Below are 17614 nucleotides of genomic sequence, written 5' to 3' on the forward strand. Positions count from 1 at the left end.
ATCAAGAACTGAACGTTTTTTTGAAGAGCAGAGATAATGTGTTCGCATTGACGATGCACGCCATCCCATACCCATAAACCCCAGTTGGGTTTCCCATTATACTACAGCTGAATCTCAGTTGCTTCAAATGTGACCGACTAAGCCTGGCATTATTTTCTTGCTTAAAAGGGGGACTTCAGAAACCCGCAGCTCAGCTCAAAAATGTTGAAAGTGGCCCTGTGTTTACTAGGTAAACAAGTGCTGCTGGGTTTTCTCGAGTTGACAATCAGAAAACAGTTTTTGAAAGCTTGTTGTTTGTGGTCGACACAAACATTTGTCTTGGTTTCGGCGCAGAAATTTCAGTTGTGTATTTTGTCTGTTTTGTGATGTGTTCAATTCGAAAATATCAGAAAGCCCAACCCTAAACCTTTGGCCTTAAAAAAAACAACGTTTTACTCGTTCACGCTAACTTTTCGAACCAGTTAAACTGCGGTCAAAACATCCAACGCTACCATAATTAAAGAGTGATTTTGACAGTATCTAACAATTATGTCAACAAGAATGCTACGAGTTAACAAAGTAATAAAATGCATATTAAAGTGCAACACTGCTTAGTAGTCTAATATCTATTTCACCGGTTCAGTAAAGTCATTCTATTGTCGAATCGATACAAAAGTGTTTAATATCCGCCCGGTGACGAATTTATAAACATCTTGACAGTTTGTCAGCAATAAATAAAAGGTTGAGCTTTAATTAAAGTGTACGGTAATCGAATTCGAAATGGGACAAAAAGACACTAGCAGAATTTTTTGGCGCATTCATCTCTTTTCACACTGTAGAGACTAACTTACAATTTTTTATACCTGAATTTAGAAGTCTATTGTGTGCACTGGCTACCATAATTATTAAAATAAACCTCGTTTGCTTGATTAAACGTCTTTACATAACAATCACGGAAAATTCATTTAATATATTCACCTTTACTTCAGTAAACGAAAATGCCAACCTAGAAGTCCTTTAATCAAACTTTCGAAGATTGAAGTTGAAATGCGTTCGAAAGTCGATTGCAGTAAACCACTAGCTTCAATAACTGTCTTTTAACGTACGAGATGGAATGTGAACTCTCGGCATGCAAAATTGGCCATTGTTTATCCTTCACCTGGTTGTAAAAATCTATGCTGGAAACATATATCTTCAAGTGTAAGAAAACCTCGATTCTCCAGTATGATCTCTTACCTCAGAGCTCAGTTGTGTTGTAGAAACATCTTTGGTCAAATGAGAGCAGTTTCTCATGCAAAATATTCTCGCTGTTTGCTCGTCGACCACTTCGTCGGTGGCGCAACAGAGTTGGAAATTTGCATACAACAAGCACGCTACACAGAGAATTCGGTAGATTGCCGATAGCAACATCTCGTGATTTCGAACCTAAGCTGTACTCAGTGATTTAGCACGGTTTTTCCAGTGCGTGGTAACTTCAGTAAATTTAAGTGCTGGCTAAAGGAGTTAACCATCAATTAAAAGCTTGTGACCTGGGGTCACCTCGGATTCCGTTCGCGGAAAAGGTTCAAAACGAGACAGGACGCGACATTTGAGATGCATTGAATGTTAGGCTCGATTACCAGCCGCTGTTCGGGGAGGACCAAAGACCGGACCCGGGAGACGGCGGAAATCGAGCCTAATTGAATGTAATGTAATGCATATGTTGATATTTTATATTTTTCATCAACTGATGATAAAAATAAAAGTACTATTACTATATATTATTATACGCGCTACGTGCAATAAAGTAACTTGAGGTAGTGACCTTTACCTTTCCCAAGCGGAAATAGGAAGTACATCGGGCTGTTAACGTCACGCTTACACCATTTGCAATCAGGATACGAAAGAAGCTGACTAAACGAGTTACTCAGTACTTGTAATTATTACTCTGTTCAAAGCAACGGTTAAAATAGTCACACATGTTCAAGATATGAAAAACATAAGGGTTTCCACTATTTTGACATAGTGACAGGGATGCGTAATCGAAGGAAATCTGAAAACAGAAAGTGGATGATTTAGGTGTAGAGAAATCTGCGGAATGTAAATATAACTGTAAATATTGCAGGCCAAAATATGAAACAAGTCGATCACATAAAATTCTTAGGGGTATACATAGATGAAAATTGTGTTGCAAATTTCATATCATTTATGTTTCAATGAAAGTATCAAAAATAGCAGGAATAATAGCTAATCAAAAGCAAGACATAATTCAGAGCTTACAAATTTAAAAGGAGTTATGCAATACCATGGTTAATCCACACCTGACCTATTGTAGTATTCACTGGGCAAGCACATATCCAACTAGACTAAGATCTATTAAAAAGCACAAAAGAAAATGGTAAGACTCATGACTTTTTCAAGTTTTCGAGAAACTTCTTAGCTTTTGTTCAAGTTATTAAAAATAATGAATGTATATGAAACAAATCTCTACCTGATTGCAAACTTCATGTACTTACATTATTGTGGCAAACGTCCTGAAACTTTTGATAACTACTTCGTAAAAAAAAATGATAGTATACACTCCTATAATACTAGGTGTCAAAAGAACAAATTATGGAAAATTTTCTCTTCAGTATAGAGGAGCAATAATATGCAATAGTTTACCAAATGATTTGAAGGAATGAAAATCAAAGCATTACATCCACATGAACAATCAGCGAAAAATACTCTTTGATACCTTTTAATTAATATGTAAAGTGCTACTTGTTATGCCACCTTTTTAATTTTCAACTATGTAAAGAAATCATTGGGGGCCTTAAAAAAGCTCATAAGAGCTTGCTGAGTTTCTTTTTGCCTTAACTATATATATGCGTGTATTATATGTATTTTGTAATTACAAGATTATGTACGATGTATGATGGTTGGCAATACATAAATAAATATTAAAACAGGAAGTCGATTATTTAGTTATAGAGAAATCTGCAGAATGTAGAGAGAGAAAAGAAAAGAAAGAGAAAAGAAAGATCCAACCCAGCTTTGACGAGGACTCTGTGAGGGAAGTTAATCATTATTTTGCACCAGCACCACTCTCCTCTCTTGTAAAAAATGAACGGTCCCAAAGAAGGGTGAAAGCTTTGCGACTAACATGTCATGGATCCGGGCTAATGTGTCGTTCAGCTTTGCTTTACTATTAAGAGGCTCGCGACTGTCTAGAATAGTCCCTTTAGAACCTCGGACACGGATTTAGATGTTGAAAAGGGACTCACAAATAATCGACAAGACATTGAAAACGCTATCTTATTCTGTTTTTAATTTGAATACATTTTTTCAAATGAAATGAATTTTTTCATCTACATTATAAGTAAGTGTTTTTTAATCGCAAAGAATTGTAAATAGTGCTTTGACTGAATTTTGACTGGGTTTTTCTGTTCCGTCAATCATCTTAGCGGACCTCTTGCGAAATTTTGTTTACCCGCACGAGTTCAAAAGCTCATGGTTTGTGATTCGTGATTGGTGGATTTCGATCCGTTTTGTTTGTTTCGCGTTTCAAGGTTCGTTGCTTTGTGATCGTCCTGTTTCGGGCAATAATGGGCTAGTTAAGTTTGCTTCGCAGATTTTTCTGATCTTGCAAGAATAAAGCAACGTCTGCCTCCTTCATTCGACAAAAAATCCACTCACCATCGCGATTTCCTTTGCTATTCTTGGCAGTCTAGAGTCACTCTCAGCCAAGCTGGGCAAGCACGTAACATTGTGATTTCCATTAACCCCACCTTCACTAAAATAATTGACCGAACAGAATAACCCAAAATTCCTTCGAAGTTTGCAATATGAGCAGTGCGATACATCGAATTTCGCTGTAAACTGTATAGGTAAGATTTTTGGTGTTAATTTGGGAGAAAATTATCATTTGAAGACACGTTTTGCGTCGGCCATTTAAACAATTTGGTTAATTGCGGGTTTCTACTCTGTGTTCTCTGAACCCCGTTTTCACGATGACTCAGCTGCCCATAAAATTCATCATGATGGCCAACATTATTCACATCTATAGATTTTTTTACGATGGAGGTGATAAAGCAGGATGAAGATAAAGTAAATGATAACAGTGGTCATGATATCTGGTCAGCGTGTCATCTTTCACAATATTGACGATTGATTGCATTCTGTATTCGTTTCGTGACTGAAGCACTATAACGGAAGTTCTAAGATTTAAAATCCATTTGAGAAGTACGGTGGCTGGATTTGATTATGAATGTCGTTGTATTTTAATGCATTTATTCTAGTAATAGTAAGAGAACACCCATCCTGTACGGTATCTACAGATCAGATTTGCAACTGCAAGCAGGTGACGTTTGTCCATCGGTTTCTATTCCTTATCTTGGCTCCGAGGGTTCTTCTAAATTTCTCAACACCAGAATGAAAACAATTTTCCATGCAGTGTCGTCTTATTTGTCTTTCTTGGTCCTTGCCCAAATAGTAAACAGAGCAATTAAGCAAGAGAGTAAAAAGACAAGGGCACACGACGCAGAAAATACGAGCAACCTTTTCCTTGAGCATGGCGTCCGCGCAATATCCTGTCTGTGTCCTTTCCTAAAAAATCGTCATGAAAAACCGGAGACGATTACCCGGGATATTGTTCAGTGTCTCCAGAGGTCAACTGTGTGACGTATTTCTTCAAGCTATTTTACTTAATCTCATTGCTAAGGGCGGACTTGATCTACTTCCAGTGTGTACAAAAATTGGTTTAGAGAAATTTCTAGCTAATTAAGCCGATACTCAGTAACCACGGCTCGAGTGAAATGTAACTGGAAATAAAGAGGTGTTGGAGAAGACAGGAACATTCTGTGTGCACTGTATTTCCGTTACAACTAAGAGGGCAACAAAACTGTTTATGAATAGATTATTTACGAAAACTCATGGAAAGTCGGAGCTTTTAAAAGCAAACTAAAACAAAGAAAAATAACATGCAGGCAATAATATTATTTCATAAATCTACGCAAGGAATGTTATGGTCGCATAGAGTTTAATACAAACCAAAATTGTTCGAAAACGTAAAAAGGGAACTTAAGAAACACGACTAAGTTCACGACGACGACGTCTGTTGATTGAGAAAGGACTGGAACGAGAACGTCAGTTTCGGCGGGAAAAAGGAAACTTAAGATGCAGTCGATCGGTAGGTCGACGACGACGACACTGAATGTAAACAGACATGTAGACTGTGATGTTCGTTCGCAACAACGTTTTTTTCGCAAAGGCGTCTTTTAAGACGATGCAAGATCTTATTTTATAAGCCGTACGTCTACTTTCATTGACGATGAAGAATTTTTAGCGTTGTCAGACCTTTTCGAATGGAAAAATCTCTGCTTTCCGTACGAAGGTTATTCGACTTTCAACCTGAATGACATGATCGAGTCCGAGTGTCTGTCATAGTTTAGATTTGGAGAAAGAGACATTCCGATGCGATAGCTGTTTTCCATATGAAGTTCATTTCCTCTATATTAAAGATATATGATTTGCCTGACCTAATACGTGCAAATAAATTTGTCACTTACGAGTTCGCTCGCTCGGCCTGCACAGCTCAGTGTTGTCTTCGAAGTAAACACAATTCATCAGTCAAATTTTTCAATCAACATCGCTTGTTAGGAGAAAAAAGAAAGGCTACCTGGATTTACGAGGTTAAAAAATACAAAGCCCTTAAAAAATCGCTTAAAATCAGGGAGTTATACCTGCCGAAGCTTGTGGATTGCAGGACGACGTGATTCTACTGCGTTTGGCGTTGTCGACGACACCACGACGACGAAATTTGTTGACCGCGCTTGCGCAGTGCACGGTATCTCACTTCCGGTCGTCGTCGACAAAGTCGTCGTCGTGGTTCTTAAGTTCCCTAAAAACAAAAGTAGAACGACTACAGTTGTAATCGTATAAACGTGGAGCCGTTATCAACGAAGTATTAAAAACGGAAAGACTTTTGGAGTTAGAGAGAATTTGGCTGGGTGGTCGTTGGCTATTGGCCATTGGGTCATTGCGTTCTTTCTTGAAATTTCGTCAACAACAAAGTTAGTTTTCCGGTTATGTTGTTGTTTCGATGAAATGTTTTAGGATTTATTTCTTTGTATCACCATCCTTTACGTTGGCGTTTATTGTACGTAATTGGGTGCTATTTTTGCCTTATTAGCTGTGGTCACAATACAGATTTAGGTAAAACCAATTTAACGTAATTTATCTAGGACAAATTTATCAAAATCTCGGCGCGGTAAATTCACCTCGGGTTTTGTTTTACCTAGGTAAAACATTCTGGGAAGGTCACATTACTGATATGGGCTCCAGACGTTTTCTTTCTATCTCGCTGTTATTATGTTAATTCAACGTGCAAGATGAAGACGGTTGAAGACGTAGACGACATTTCTTTCACAGCGTGGGCTTTGTCCGGTCCTGTCATCAAGAAATTCACGGTATGAGTGTCTATTGGCTGGCAGCCTCGGTATTTCATTTTTCTCTAGCTATCGCTATGGGGTAGCTGTCAAGGGAAACTCTATTGTTCTCGAGACATATCCAAGCCCCAGACGATAAAATTTTCTCGAGGTAAGTTACTTAGGGAAAAATCGGACACACTTAAAAAATAAAGTTTCCCTAGGTAAACTGTCAGCAAGTCAAACGATCCGGCACGAGATAAAATGCTTATTTTAGTGAGTAAATAGTTTTCCTCGTGAATAACTATCTTCTACAGCGGGCAGGTTAAATGGAAAGACGTAGTTTCTGGCATTTTATGACAGTTTTCATCGCAAATAGGATTTTTTATTCGAGGATGGCAGAGGTAGAATAAAACTATTTCATCGTTATCATATGAATAGATAAATCATCAACCGCAAAAGGCAAACCCGAGTTCCGAGTGCAACCAGTTTACAACCGTAGACAAGAGATTTTATAAACCGATCGACAGATTACTATAGTTTTGAATACAATACTACATCCCAGCTGAATTCATATTTGCCCACTAGCTTCGTTCAACCATTGATCTAATAATTAAAGACTCATCCCAGCGATTTTAGCGGACGTGTCTACGGTAGTTTCACTGACTGCCTTCAATGAACGCGTGCGTGAGTCGCTGGTAGTTCGTGTAAAGATCAGACCAGACGTTTGGATAGAAGAATGGATTTATTCTATCGTGTCTAAACCTTTAAGTACAAAACTGAAACCTGATATAAACGGTGTGATTGATTGGTTAATTAAGTAAACTACCTTTGACAACTACATAATTACATAACAATCATGACATCCCCCTTTTCCTATAACAGTTGAATATATGTTGTATATATATGGTATACGACTATGAGGTTTATAATATTGTATAACTATGTGCTCATACAAAGTCCTTAAATCGGATCGGTCTGATCACTTGTCGACCGGATCGTGTGTATATTGGAGCGGGTGTTGGCTCTGGCTCCTCACCGTAAGTGGAGTGCGGGTCAGTGGAGTGTTGATCTTGTTCTACGGATGTGTTTGTTGAAGGCTGAGCGATGCCGATGTCTGGAGATGGAGTAAACTCCTCTTTGGTGCGTAGTAGGTCACGCCTGTTCCTGCGAAGTCTGTGTCCGCTTTCAGTTTCGACGGTGTAGGACCGAGGTGGATATTCAAGTGGTTCAATGACTTTGCCTTTGGTAGCCCATGAGGTTCCGTTTTGGATTCTGACAGTATCGTGTGCGCTTAGGCTTGGTAGGGACTTTGCACCTTGATTGTAGTATGCTGATGAATAGTTAGGGGCTTTGACGCGGTATGGCTTTGCAGATGGTAGTAAGGTTCTTGGGTTCCGTTGCATGAGCTTGAAAGCTGGTGAAGGACCACCATCCACTGTAGGAGATGTGCGAAAATTGAGGAGCGCCAAATATGGGTCTTCACCATCTTGCAAAGTTTTTTTGATGAGATTTTTGACTGTCTGCACAGGTTGTTCAGCCATACCATTGCTTTGTGGATATGTGGGACTTGACGTGACATGTTTGAAGTCCCACTGCTTTGCAAACGTGGCGAAGCCATAGGAGGAAAATTGTGGACCATTGTCAGAAACTACAATCTTTGGTATTCCTTGACGTGCAAAAATTGATTTCATGTTAGTTACAATAGTTGAACTTAAGGTATCTGCTAACAAGCAAACCTCAAAAAACTTAGAGTGGTAGTCTACTACTAGTAGATACTTCTTATTCTTTAAGTTAAACAGATCAACACCAATTTTTATCCAGGGTTGATCGGGAATTTCGTGAGGGATTAAATGCTCTTTTTGTTGCTTGTTTCTATATTCTAAACAGATGCTACAATTTCCTATCATATCTGTTATTTCAGTTGACATGCCTGGCCAAAAGAGAACTTCTCTTGCTCACACTTTAGATTTTTCAATACCCAGGTGGCCTGCGTGTATTTTTGGACGCATTTCTTGGCGCATTGTAGTAGGAACGATGATGAGCTCGTTTCGCAGAAGCAGACCATTTGCAGCACTGATTTCATCGCGATATTTGTAGTATGGATGTACAAGAGAATCAACATCTTTTTTCTCCTGGGGCCATCCATTTTCTGTATACTCCCGGAGTTTCTCTAAAGCAGGATCGCGTGATGTTTCGCGCTGAAACTCGAGAAGCTTGTCATCACTAATCGGAAGATTCGATATTACGAAATGAACATAGCGTGTCATGTCAGAGGTATCAATCTCAGGTGTTGATGTGTTACTGAGATATGCACGACTTAGCGTGTCTGTGACCACCATGTCCTTACCGGGAATGTAGTTCATTGTGAACTGGTACTTCTGTAAGCGAAGTAGGAATCGTTGAATTCGAGGAGGAGATTTGAGCACTGGTTTTTGAAAGATATCTTTCAAAGGCTTGTGGTCGTTTTCGACTAAGAAACGCTGACCCTAGAGAAAATCATTGAAACGCTCGCAGGCAAAAACTAAACTGAGAATCTCCTTTTCAATTTGGGCATAGCTGGTTTCCGACGAGGTCATTGATCGACTTGCAAATGCGACTGGATACCAGTTGTCGCCATGTTTTTGCTCTAGAGTGGCACCGAGACAACTTTTGCTCGCGTCAGATGATACCTTGATTGGCAGTTTTGGGTCGAAGTGCTTGAGGACCGGGGCGTTGGTTATTATCAATTTCAATTCTTGGAATGCCTGTTGCTGTGGAGTATCAAAAGACCATACTATGTCTTTTTCCAACAATACTCTAAGCGGAGCAGAAACCTCTGAAAGGTTGGGCACAAATTTTCCGAGGTATGTGACCATGCCGAGAAATCTCTGAAGGTCGGACTTATTCTCCGGGGCGGGCATGTCGAGAATTGCTGATACTTTCCGTGGATCAGCTTTTACGCCTTCGGAGGTCAAGAGTTGACCGAGATACGTTATTTGGTTAGATCCAAAAATACACTTCGATCTATTCAATTTAAGACCGGAAAAGCGAATCCTTGAGAGAACATTCTTGAGCCGCCGATCATGGTTATCTTTTGTGTCGCCCCAGACCACAATGTCCTCTTGTGCGTTTGCACATCCCTCTAAACCCTCTAAGATTTCTGTCACTTCGGCTTGAAAGATTTCCGATGCGCAGTTAACGCCAAACGGAAGACGCTTAAATTTGTAGCGACCAAACGGTGTGTGAAAGGCGAGCAGTTTTGAACTTTCTTCGTCAAGCTTTAATTGCCAGTAACCCGAAGACGCATCTAATTTTGAGAAGTACTTCGCGCCGGCCATTTGAGAAAGAATATCTTCGGCAGTGGGTAGCTGGTAGTGTTGCCTCTTTATCGCTTGATTGAGATCTCGAGGGTCAAGGCACACACGCAGTTTTCCATTAGGTTTCTCAACGATCACGAGATTACAAACCCAATCAGTGGGCCCGTCAACTTTATCTATGCTGCCGAGGCGCATCATGCGGTCAAGCTCATCTTTCAATTTCTCACGCAAGGCAAAGGGAACTTTCCTAGGCGCTTGGTTAACAGGGGAGAAATTCCCATCTATGGTTAGGTGATGAACTTTAGATAAACTACCTATTTCACCAAAGCAATCGCTATACTCATTAATTAAACTAGAGTACTCACAATCTACAGTCATTGCACGGTTAATGAAGTTGAGTTTCTTGCAAGTGTTCAGTCCTAGGAGTGGGACAGAATCCATTTCTGCCACAATGAAGAGAACTTTGTACTCTTGGTATCCGTTCTTCAGAGTGACGATGCACTTGCCGACGACTGGTATGTCGGTGCCATTGTAGGCGGTGAGCTTCACTTTTGCTGGATGTAGCTTAGGATTGTGGATGAGTTTAGTGTATTCCTTTTTTGGAAGAATATTAACTTGACTGCCTGTGTCAAGTTTGTAGTTGATGTTAGTTCCATTTGATTCCAAAATGACAGACCATTCCAGTACCTCATCTTCTGCATTGTTTGAGTGTAGAGTCGTTTCGTTGACATCTTGCTCTTCCCCTAGGCTTTCCACAGTTATCGCACCGACAAAAGTCTCCCATTCATCCTCTCTGAGGTCGGGGTGGCGAGTGATTTCACGAATCGGCCCGTTGCGTGCTTGTTGAGGGTTGGATCTGCGTTGTTTTTTAGGGCAGCATTGGACGAAGTGATTTGGAGCACCACAATCGTTGCATAGCTTTCCGTGTGCTGGGCAATTTCCACGATTATGTCCACGACCGCAAAATTTGCAGTTAGGAAAGCACTCTGGTGTCGCGCCTTTGTTTGTCTTGGGTATCGCCCCTTGGCCGACCATATCGACTGGAGTAGGTTTCGAGGCATGTTTGAGTTCTTCAGCATGTTTTCTCGATTCCTCAGCAGCGCGACCAAGTAAAATGGCCTTCTCCAACTTGAGATCTGTTTCTCGTAGGTAATGCTCACGAAGTTTGTTGTCAGTCGTTCCGCACACAATCCTATCAGTGATCAGGGAGTCTTTCAGGCTGGCAAAAGCGCATTCCTCAGCACGTTTCTTCAGTTCAGTAACAAAATCATCAAAAGGCTGTCCATCTTGTTGGTTGTAGGAGAAAAATTGATAACGTAGAAAGGTTGTGTTCTTTCGAGGATTGCAGTACGCTGTGAATTTGCTTAGGATCGGGCCGACTTTCAGCTTGTCTTCCTCGGTCTGGAAGGTGAAGGTGTTGTAAATTTCACGAGCCCTTTTTCCAATACAAGTGAGTAGGATAGATGATTTAACTTTTTCGGATTTTCCATCACTCTCAGTGGCTGCTAGGTATAACTCAAACTCTTGTTTCCATCTTCTCCAGTTTTCTCGTACGTTTTCTTCAAAAGAGAGTGGCTCTGGAGGGTCTAATTTATCCATTTTAGAGAGATCCCACGTCTGACACCATGTAAAGATCAGACCAGACGTTTGGATAGAAGAATGGATTTATTCTATCGTGTCTAAACCTTTAAGTACAAAACTGTAACCTGATATAAACGGTGTGATTGATTGGTTAATTAAGTAAACTACCTTCGACAACTACATAATTACATAACAATCATGACAGTTCGGAACTTAGTCTCGATCAGAGCAATATAATATAACAGCAATATAAACGTGTAATGGGATGTGAACTTGCAGCTTCTCCAAGTGAAAGAAAAATGACCTCAAATCGCATTTCTTACCTCGTAGACCGGTCGTGTTCCAACAAGATTTTTTGCCAAATGAGCGCATGTTTTACTGCATTTTATCATCCTTGCAGTTTGTTCTTCCTTAAGTTTGTCGTTAGCGCAGCAGCGTTGCAATTCTGCATACAACCAACACGCAACACAGAGAATTCGGAGGATCATTGATGGAAGCATACCGTGATTTCAAACCTCGGCTGCGCTCAGATGCCTATCACTTATCAGCGTACGCTTAGCGATACAGGCGGTGAAGTTTGAAAAATAATTAAGTATGAATAAGTTATTTAACAAGTTTTGGAGATGTATTGTGTTACTAAGACAACAGAGGGAAGTTTTCATATTTCAGTGTCACGCGGCCCAACCACAAGGATCGTGTTGTGGAAGGGCTTACTCACAGCCTAGAAAAACGTCAGCAAAAAGTTAATTCTCAATTACCAGTTTTCACTGAGGCTCCCTAAATCAATTGCACCCTTTTAGAGCAAAGTATCCATTTGGAACGGGTATCAAAATAAGACACGGGTTTACTGAAGAAATCTTTTATGTTGATGTTTTGATCTAAGTTATGGTAATGAAATAATTTCTTAGAGGCCAAGTATAAAAACCAGTATGGATTTTAGAGGCCATGTCTGAAATGGGTCTGAAATAGGGTCAGGATTTGGAGAACCGGGCAACACACCCCTACCAAGAATTTCCAAGAGTAGCCCTCCCCTCCCACCCCTGCCTTTTACGTTACGTGATGAAGCTCTAAGAACGTCTAAATGTCCCCTTTAGTCTTATATAAATTATTATCATGACTATCTTTAGAATGAGCTGAAACGATTTCCAAGATCAAAAGGTTCCGCATTCGAATTCACATTAAAATTCCTCCACGTATTTATATTGCATCGTAGTCCGTAGCCCGCATTTTATACCTACTCCGTGTTTTATATCCAGTCTGCGGTCCGAAATCCCCAGTCCGCAGTCGATGTTTTATAGTGACCGCTTTTCATTCAACCAAAACTTTCCAAAAAGTGGAAACAGCGGCAAATGGTACAGAAATTTCCCAAAAAAGTTTCCAGGAATTCCGGAAACTGTTGGATTTCCGAAATGCGAGCCATTCAACTGCACTTTACATCCTACAATGTCATGAAACTAATTTCTTCCAGATTGTACAGATCGTGTTTGCCCGCAGCTTAAAGCTTATTGAAATATATATTTTTTGTTTTATTTTTTTTTTGTCAAACTCGGTTTAGCGTAGCTTAAGAGTCTAATAGGAATGTGTTAATCATTGTTAGCAATAAAATTATGGTCGTTATGAGGTGGTCATGTATCGAAGAAAACATCAAGAACTGAAAGTTTTTTTGAAGAGCAGAGATAATGTGTTCGCATTGACGATGCACGCCATCCCGGCATACCCATAAACCCCAGTTGGGTTTCCCATTATACTATAGCTGAATCTCAGTTGCTTCAAATGTGACCGACTAAGCTTGGTATTGTTTTGCTTGCTTAAAAAGGAGAACTTCAAAAAACCCGCAGCTCAGCTCAAAAATGTTGAAAGTGGTCCTGTGTTGTATTAGGTAAACAAGTGCAGTTGGGTTTTCTCGAGTTGACAATCAGAAAACAGTTTTTGAAAGCTTGTTCTTTGTGGTCGACACAAACATTTGTCTCGGTTTCGGCGCAGAAATCTCAGTTGTGTATTTTGTAATGTGTTAAATTCGAAAATATCAGAAAGCCCAACCCTAAACCTTTGGCCTTAAAAAAAAAAGTTTTGCTTGTTCACGCTAACTTTTCGAACCAATTAAACTGCGGTCAAAACATCCAACACACTATTGTCGAATCGATACACAGCCGCCCGGTGACGTATTTTTTAAACATTTTGACACCGAGTTTGTCAGCAATAAATAAAAGTTGAGAATTTAATTAAAGTGTACGGTAATCGAGTTCGAAATGGGACAAAAAGACACTTGCAGAATTTTTGGCGTATTCATCTCTTTTCACACTGTAGAGACTAACTTACAATTTTTTTATTCCTGAATATAGAGGTCTATAGTATGCACTGGCTACCATAATTATTAAAATAAACCTTGTTTTCTTGATTAAATGTCTTTACATAACAGTCAAGCAGAATTCATTTAATATATCCAGCTTTACTTCAGTAAACGAAAATGCCGACCTAGGAGCCCTTTACTCAAACTTTTGCAGATTGAAGTTGAAATGCGTTCGAGAGTCGATTGCAGTAAACCACTAGTTTCAATAACTGTCCTTTAACGTAAGAGATGGAATGTGAACTCTTGGCATGCAAAATTGGCCATTATTTATCCTTCATCTGGTTGTAATAATCTATGCCAGAAACATATATCTCTTCAAGTGAAAGAAAACCTCGATTCTCCAGTAAGATTTCTTACCTCAGAGCTCAGTTGTGTTGTAAAGACATCTTTGGTCAAATGAGAGCAGTTTTCCAGGCAAATTCTTCTCGCTGTTTGCTCATCGACCACTTCGTCGGTGGCGCAACAGAGTTGGAAATTTGCATACAACAAGCACGCTACACAGAGAATTCGGTAGATTGCTGATAGCAACATCTCGTGATTTCGAACCTAAGCCGTACTCAGTGATTTAGTACGGTTTACCAGTTCAGTAAATTTAAGTGCTGGCTAAGGGAGTTAACCATCAATTAAAATTCCATTGGCGGAAAAGGTTCAAAACGAGACAGCACGCGACATTTGAGATGTGTCACGTGGACCTCCCATTATTCTCGCTCTTACCTGCTGTTTGCTCGTCGACTACTTCGTCGGTAGCGCAGCAGAGTTGGAAATTTGCGTACACCCAGCAAGCCACACACGCTGAGAATTCGGTCGAAACAAATTTATTCCAAGTATTTAGATGATTTAAATTTGATTCTGTTCAGATGAATTAAGTTTAGTTGCGAAATTTTACATGTAATGCAATGCGTATATTGATACTTTATATTTTTCATCAATTGATAGTAAAAATATAAATATTATTACTATTTTTAAAACGCACAAAGGCTAGTCACGGTTCACCACCTAGCCTTTGTGATTTTAACTCCAGATCCGACATCAGAGGTGACGTTTGTCTAACAGATTCCACACAAACCTGGCCTGCATTAAGAAACATCTTGGACGTATTTTTGTCCAAAAAACCTTGTAAATGTCGAGCTACAGTCGGATCCTTGTACGCGTGGGGGAAGATTCAACCATGCGCTACGTGCATTAAAGCAACTTGAGGTGGTGACCTTTACCTCAACTGACTTCCCGAGCGGAAATAGGAAGTACATCGGGTTGTTGACGTCACGCTTACACCATTTGCAATCAGGATGCGAAAGAAGCTGACTAAACGGGTTACTCAGTACTTGTAATTATTACTCTGTTCAAAGCAACGGTTAAAATAGTCACACATGTTCAAGATATGAAAAACATAAGGGTTTGCACTATCTTGACGTAGTGATAGGATGCGTAATCGAAGGAAATCTGAAAACAGGAAGTGGATAGTTGTAGAAAAAAATCTGCGGAATGTAAATGTAACTGTAAATATTGCAGGCCAAAATATAAAACAAGTCGATCACACACAATTCTTAGGGGTATACATAGATGAAAAATTGTGTTGCAAATTTCATATCAATTATTTTTCAATGAAAGTATCAAAAATAGCAAGAATAACTTGAGCTAAAGCAAAACATTATTTAGAGCTAAAAAAATTAAAGGAATACCATGGTTTATCCATACCTGACCTGTTGTAACATTAACTGGGCAAGCACATATCCAACTAGACTACGATCGATTTATACAGCACAAAAGGAAATGGTAAGACTCATGACTTTTTCAAGTTTTCGAGAAACTTTTCAGCCTTTTTTTAAGTTATTAAAAATAATCAATATACTATGAAACAAATCTGTACCTGTACCTAATAGCAAACTTCATGTACTTACATTATTATGGCAAACGTCCTGAAACGTTCGATAACTACTTCGTAAAAAATGATAGTATACACTCCTCATAATACTAGGTCAGCTTCAAAAATACACATTGATTTTAAAAGAACGCATTATGGAAAATTTTTCTATTCGGTATAGAGGAGGAATAATATGGAAAAGTTTACCAAATGATTTGAAGGAATTAAAATCAAGGAAGGCAATTAAGAAAGCATTACATACAAATGCACAATCAGCGAAAAATACTCTTTGATACCTTGATTAATACGTAAAGTGATACTCATTATTCCACCTTTTTAATTTTCAACTATGTAAAGAAATCATTCGGGAACCTTTAAAAAGCTCATCGGAACTTGCTGAGTTTCCTTTTGCCTTAACTCTCTATATCATATATTTTGTAATTACAAGATTATATAAGATGTATGAAGGCTTGCAATTTATAAATAAATGAATAAATATTGAACAGGAAGTCGATGATATAGTTATAGAGAAATCTGCGGAATGTAGAGTATATTTCTAAATAATCTTTTAACCGGGTCGGACGTAGTTCTTAAGTAAGTTCAAAAAGTAACAAGTTTTTAAAAAATATAATTTCTGTAATAAATAATGTAAAAAAAGTATATAATTCTCGTAGGCTGCGAGCGAAGCTATTTTAAAATTTTTTCGCGCGAGGATCGCAAGCAGAGTGCGCTTTTGGGTTGGTCATAAATCTTTCTATCCGTTGGTATCCGGAGTTGCCTGGCAACGACAACGCGACAAAGCTTTAATGACGACATTCAGTGTAAACGTCGCGTCTACTGGTGCATTTTTTAGGTTTCCGGGCAACACTTATTCTTGGTTTTCACATGACGTCAACAAAATTCAATTTATATTTCTAATTCAATTTATATTTCTAAGGGACGTCCGTCGCACAAAGGGGGGGGGGGGGGGGGGGGGGTGGGTGGGCTGTTGGTTGTTAGTCAATGACTGACATAAGAGTTTCCTCAAAATCGATCCAGTTAGAGCACGGGGGGTCCACACAATCTGTTGGTGTAGCTGATTGTTATTTTATAGTAAATGTACTAGATTTACCGTCTGCCTCACCTATAGCGCTATATCGCTAACTATGTATATAAATCAATGATAAATAAACGCTGAATTACCTTACCTGTGGTATATAGGCGTCCTTTTGCCTCAAAAGCGATGAAGGAGTTTGAGTTCGCGGTTGACTGTTCCTTATAATAGAAGGACAAGGGTGAAATCCATGTCTTGAAAGGGCTCTAGCGCCGGAGCGATTTTTCACCCGAAAATCGCATTGCTCCGCTTTCAAATTTCCTAGCAAAAAGGTCGAAAAATTCGCGTTTCTCCTCGTACCTTCCGATCGAAAATCCAACCAGACGGTCCGGAACTAGCCCTCTAAGAAAACTAAAGTCCTACAGTATTCGACCAGTAGGAATGCGTAGCAAGATTCATACGTGCCAGCCAGAAACCGTCCCGCTGATTGCCTTTTTTTTATTGGATGTCGTTAAACAATAAAGCTTAGCAAGTCTTCTTTAAATCAGTTATTATTTAACCATTTGGTTAACGACATCCAATTAAAAAGGAAAACTCTGATGAAAAAAGGTTAAAACACAGGCAGCCCAAACTCTGTGGGAGTTTAAAAAGTAACGAACACCAAGAAGAAGGCGAAGGAGACTGCTCGGTCGCTCAGTTGAGTGTAAATAGCCGGGCGCTCGCGTGATGTTTTGGCGCGCTATGTCACGGTCAAATGGACCCAGGGACCCTCCCACCGAGCTACTTGCGATGACACTTTCAATGCACTGTGCCCGCCCCCGGACGGAGGCAAATTGTCACTGTGACGTAAGCTTTGAGCGACCGTTAATTACGTCACGTCCAAGAGCCCGGTAACACGTAACCCGAGAAAGAAAACCCCGATGAAAAAAGGTTAAAATCAAGCGCTTCGCCAGCGGTTGTGATGAAAATGTGAGACTCCAATTTTGGCGAGTTTGGACCATCTTCATGGGATTTATGGACCTTCGAGCTGGAACGGTCGGCGTCAGTGTCCCCAGCCTTTCAATTTTTCTCACTGTTAGATCAATTCAAAATCTTAAACGTCGATAAAACGGCTTCCAAATGGCT

The 17614-nt window shown here is 39.6% G+C and overlaps 1 protein-coding gene across 2 annotated transcripts in view; it reads right to left on the reverse strand.

Moving 5' to 3' along the window:
• LOC140936280 (uncharacterized) overlaps positions 1–17614 on the reverse strand; it is a 217528-nt gene that overhangs the window by 56450 nt on the left and 143464 nt on the right. Inside the window, exon 1 of one of the 2 annotated variants that reach the window (XM_073385723.1) lies at positions 1216–1748. The exons of the other annotated variant lie outside the window; for it this stretch is intronic. Coding sequence (XP_073241824.1) covers positions 1216–1389 — 174 coding nt within the window. The 5' untranslated portion in view covers positions 1390–1748. Of the gene's footprint in view, positions 1–1215; positions 1749–17614 lie in introns of those variants that run through there. 2 annotated transcript variants of the gene reach the window in all.

This window comes from Porites lutea, chromosome 5 (genome assembly GCF_958299795.1).
Source record: "Porites lutea chromosome 5, jaPorLute2.1, whole genome shotgun sequence".
Taxonomy (NCBI): domain Eukaryota; kingdom Metazoa; phylum Cnidaria; class Anthozoa; order Scleractinia; family Poritidae; genus Porites; species Porites lutea.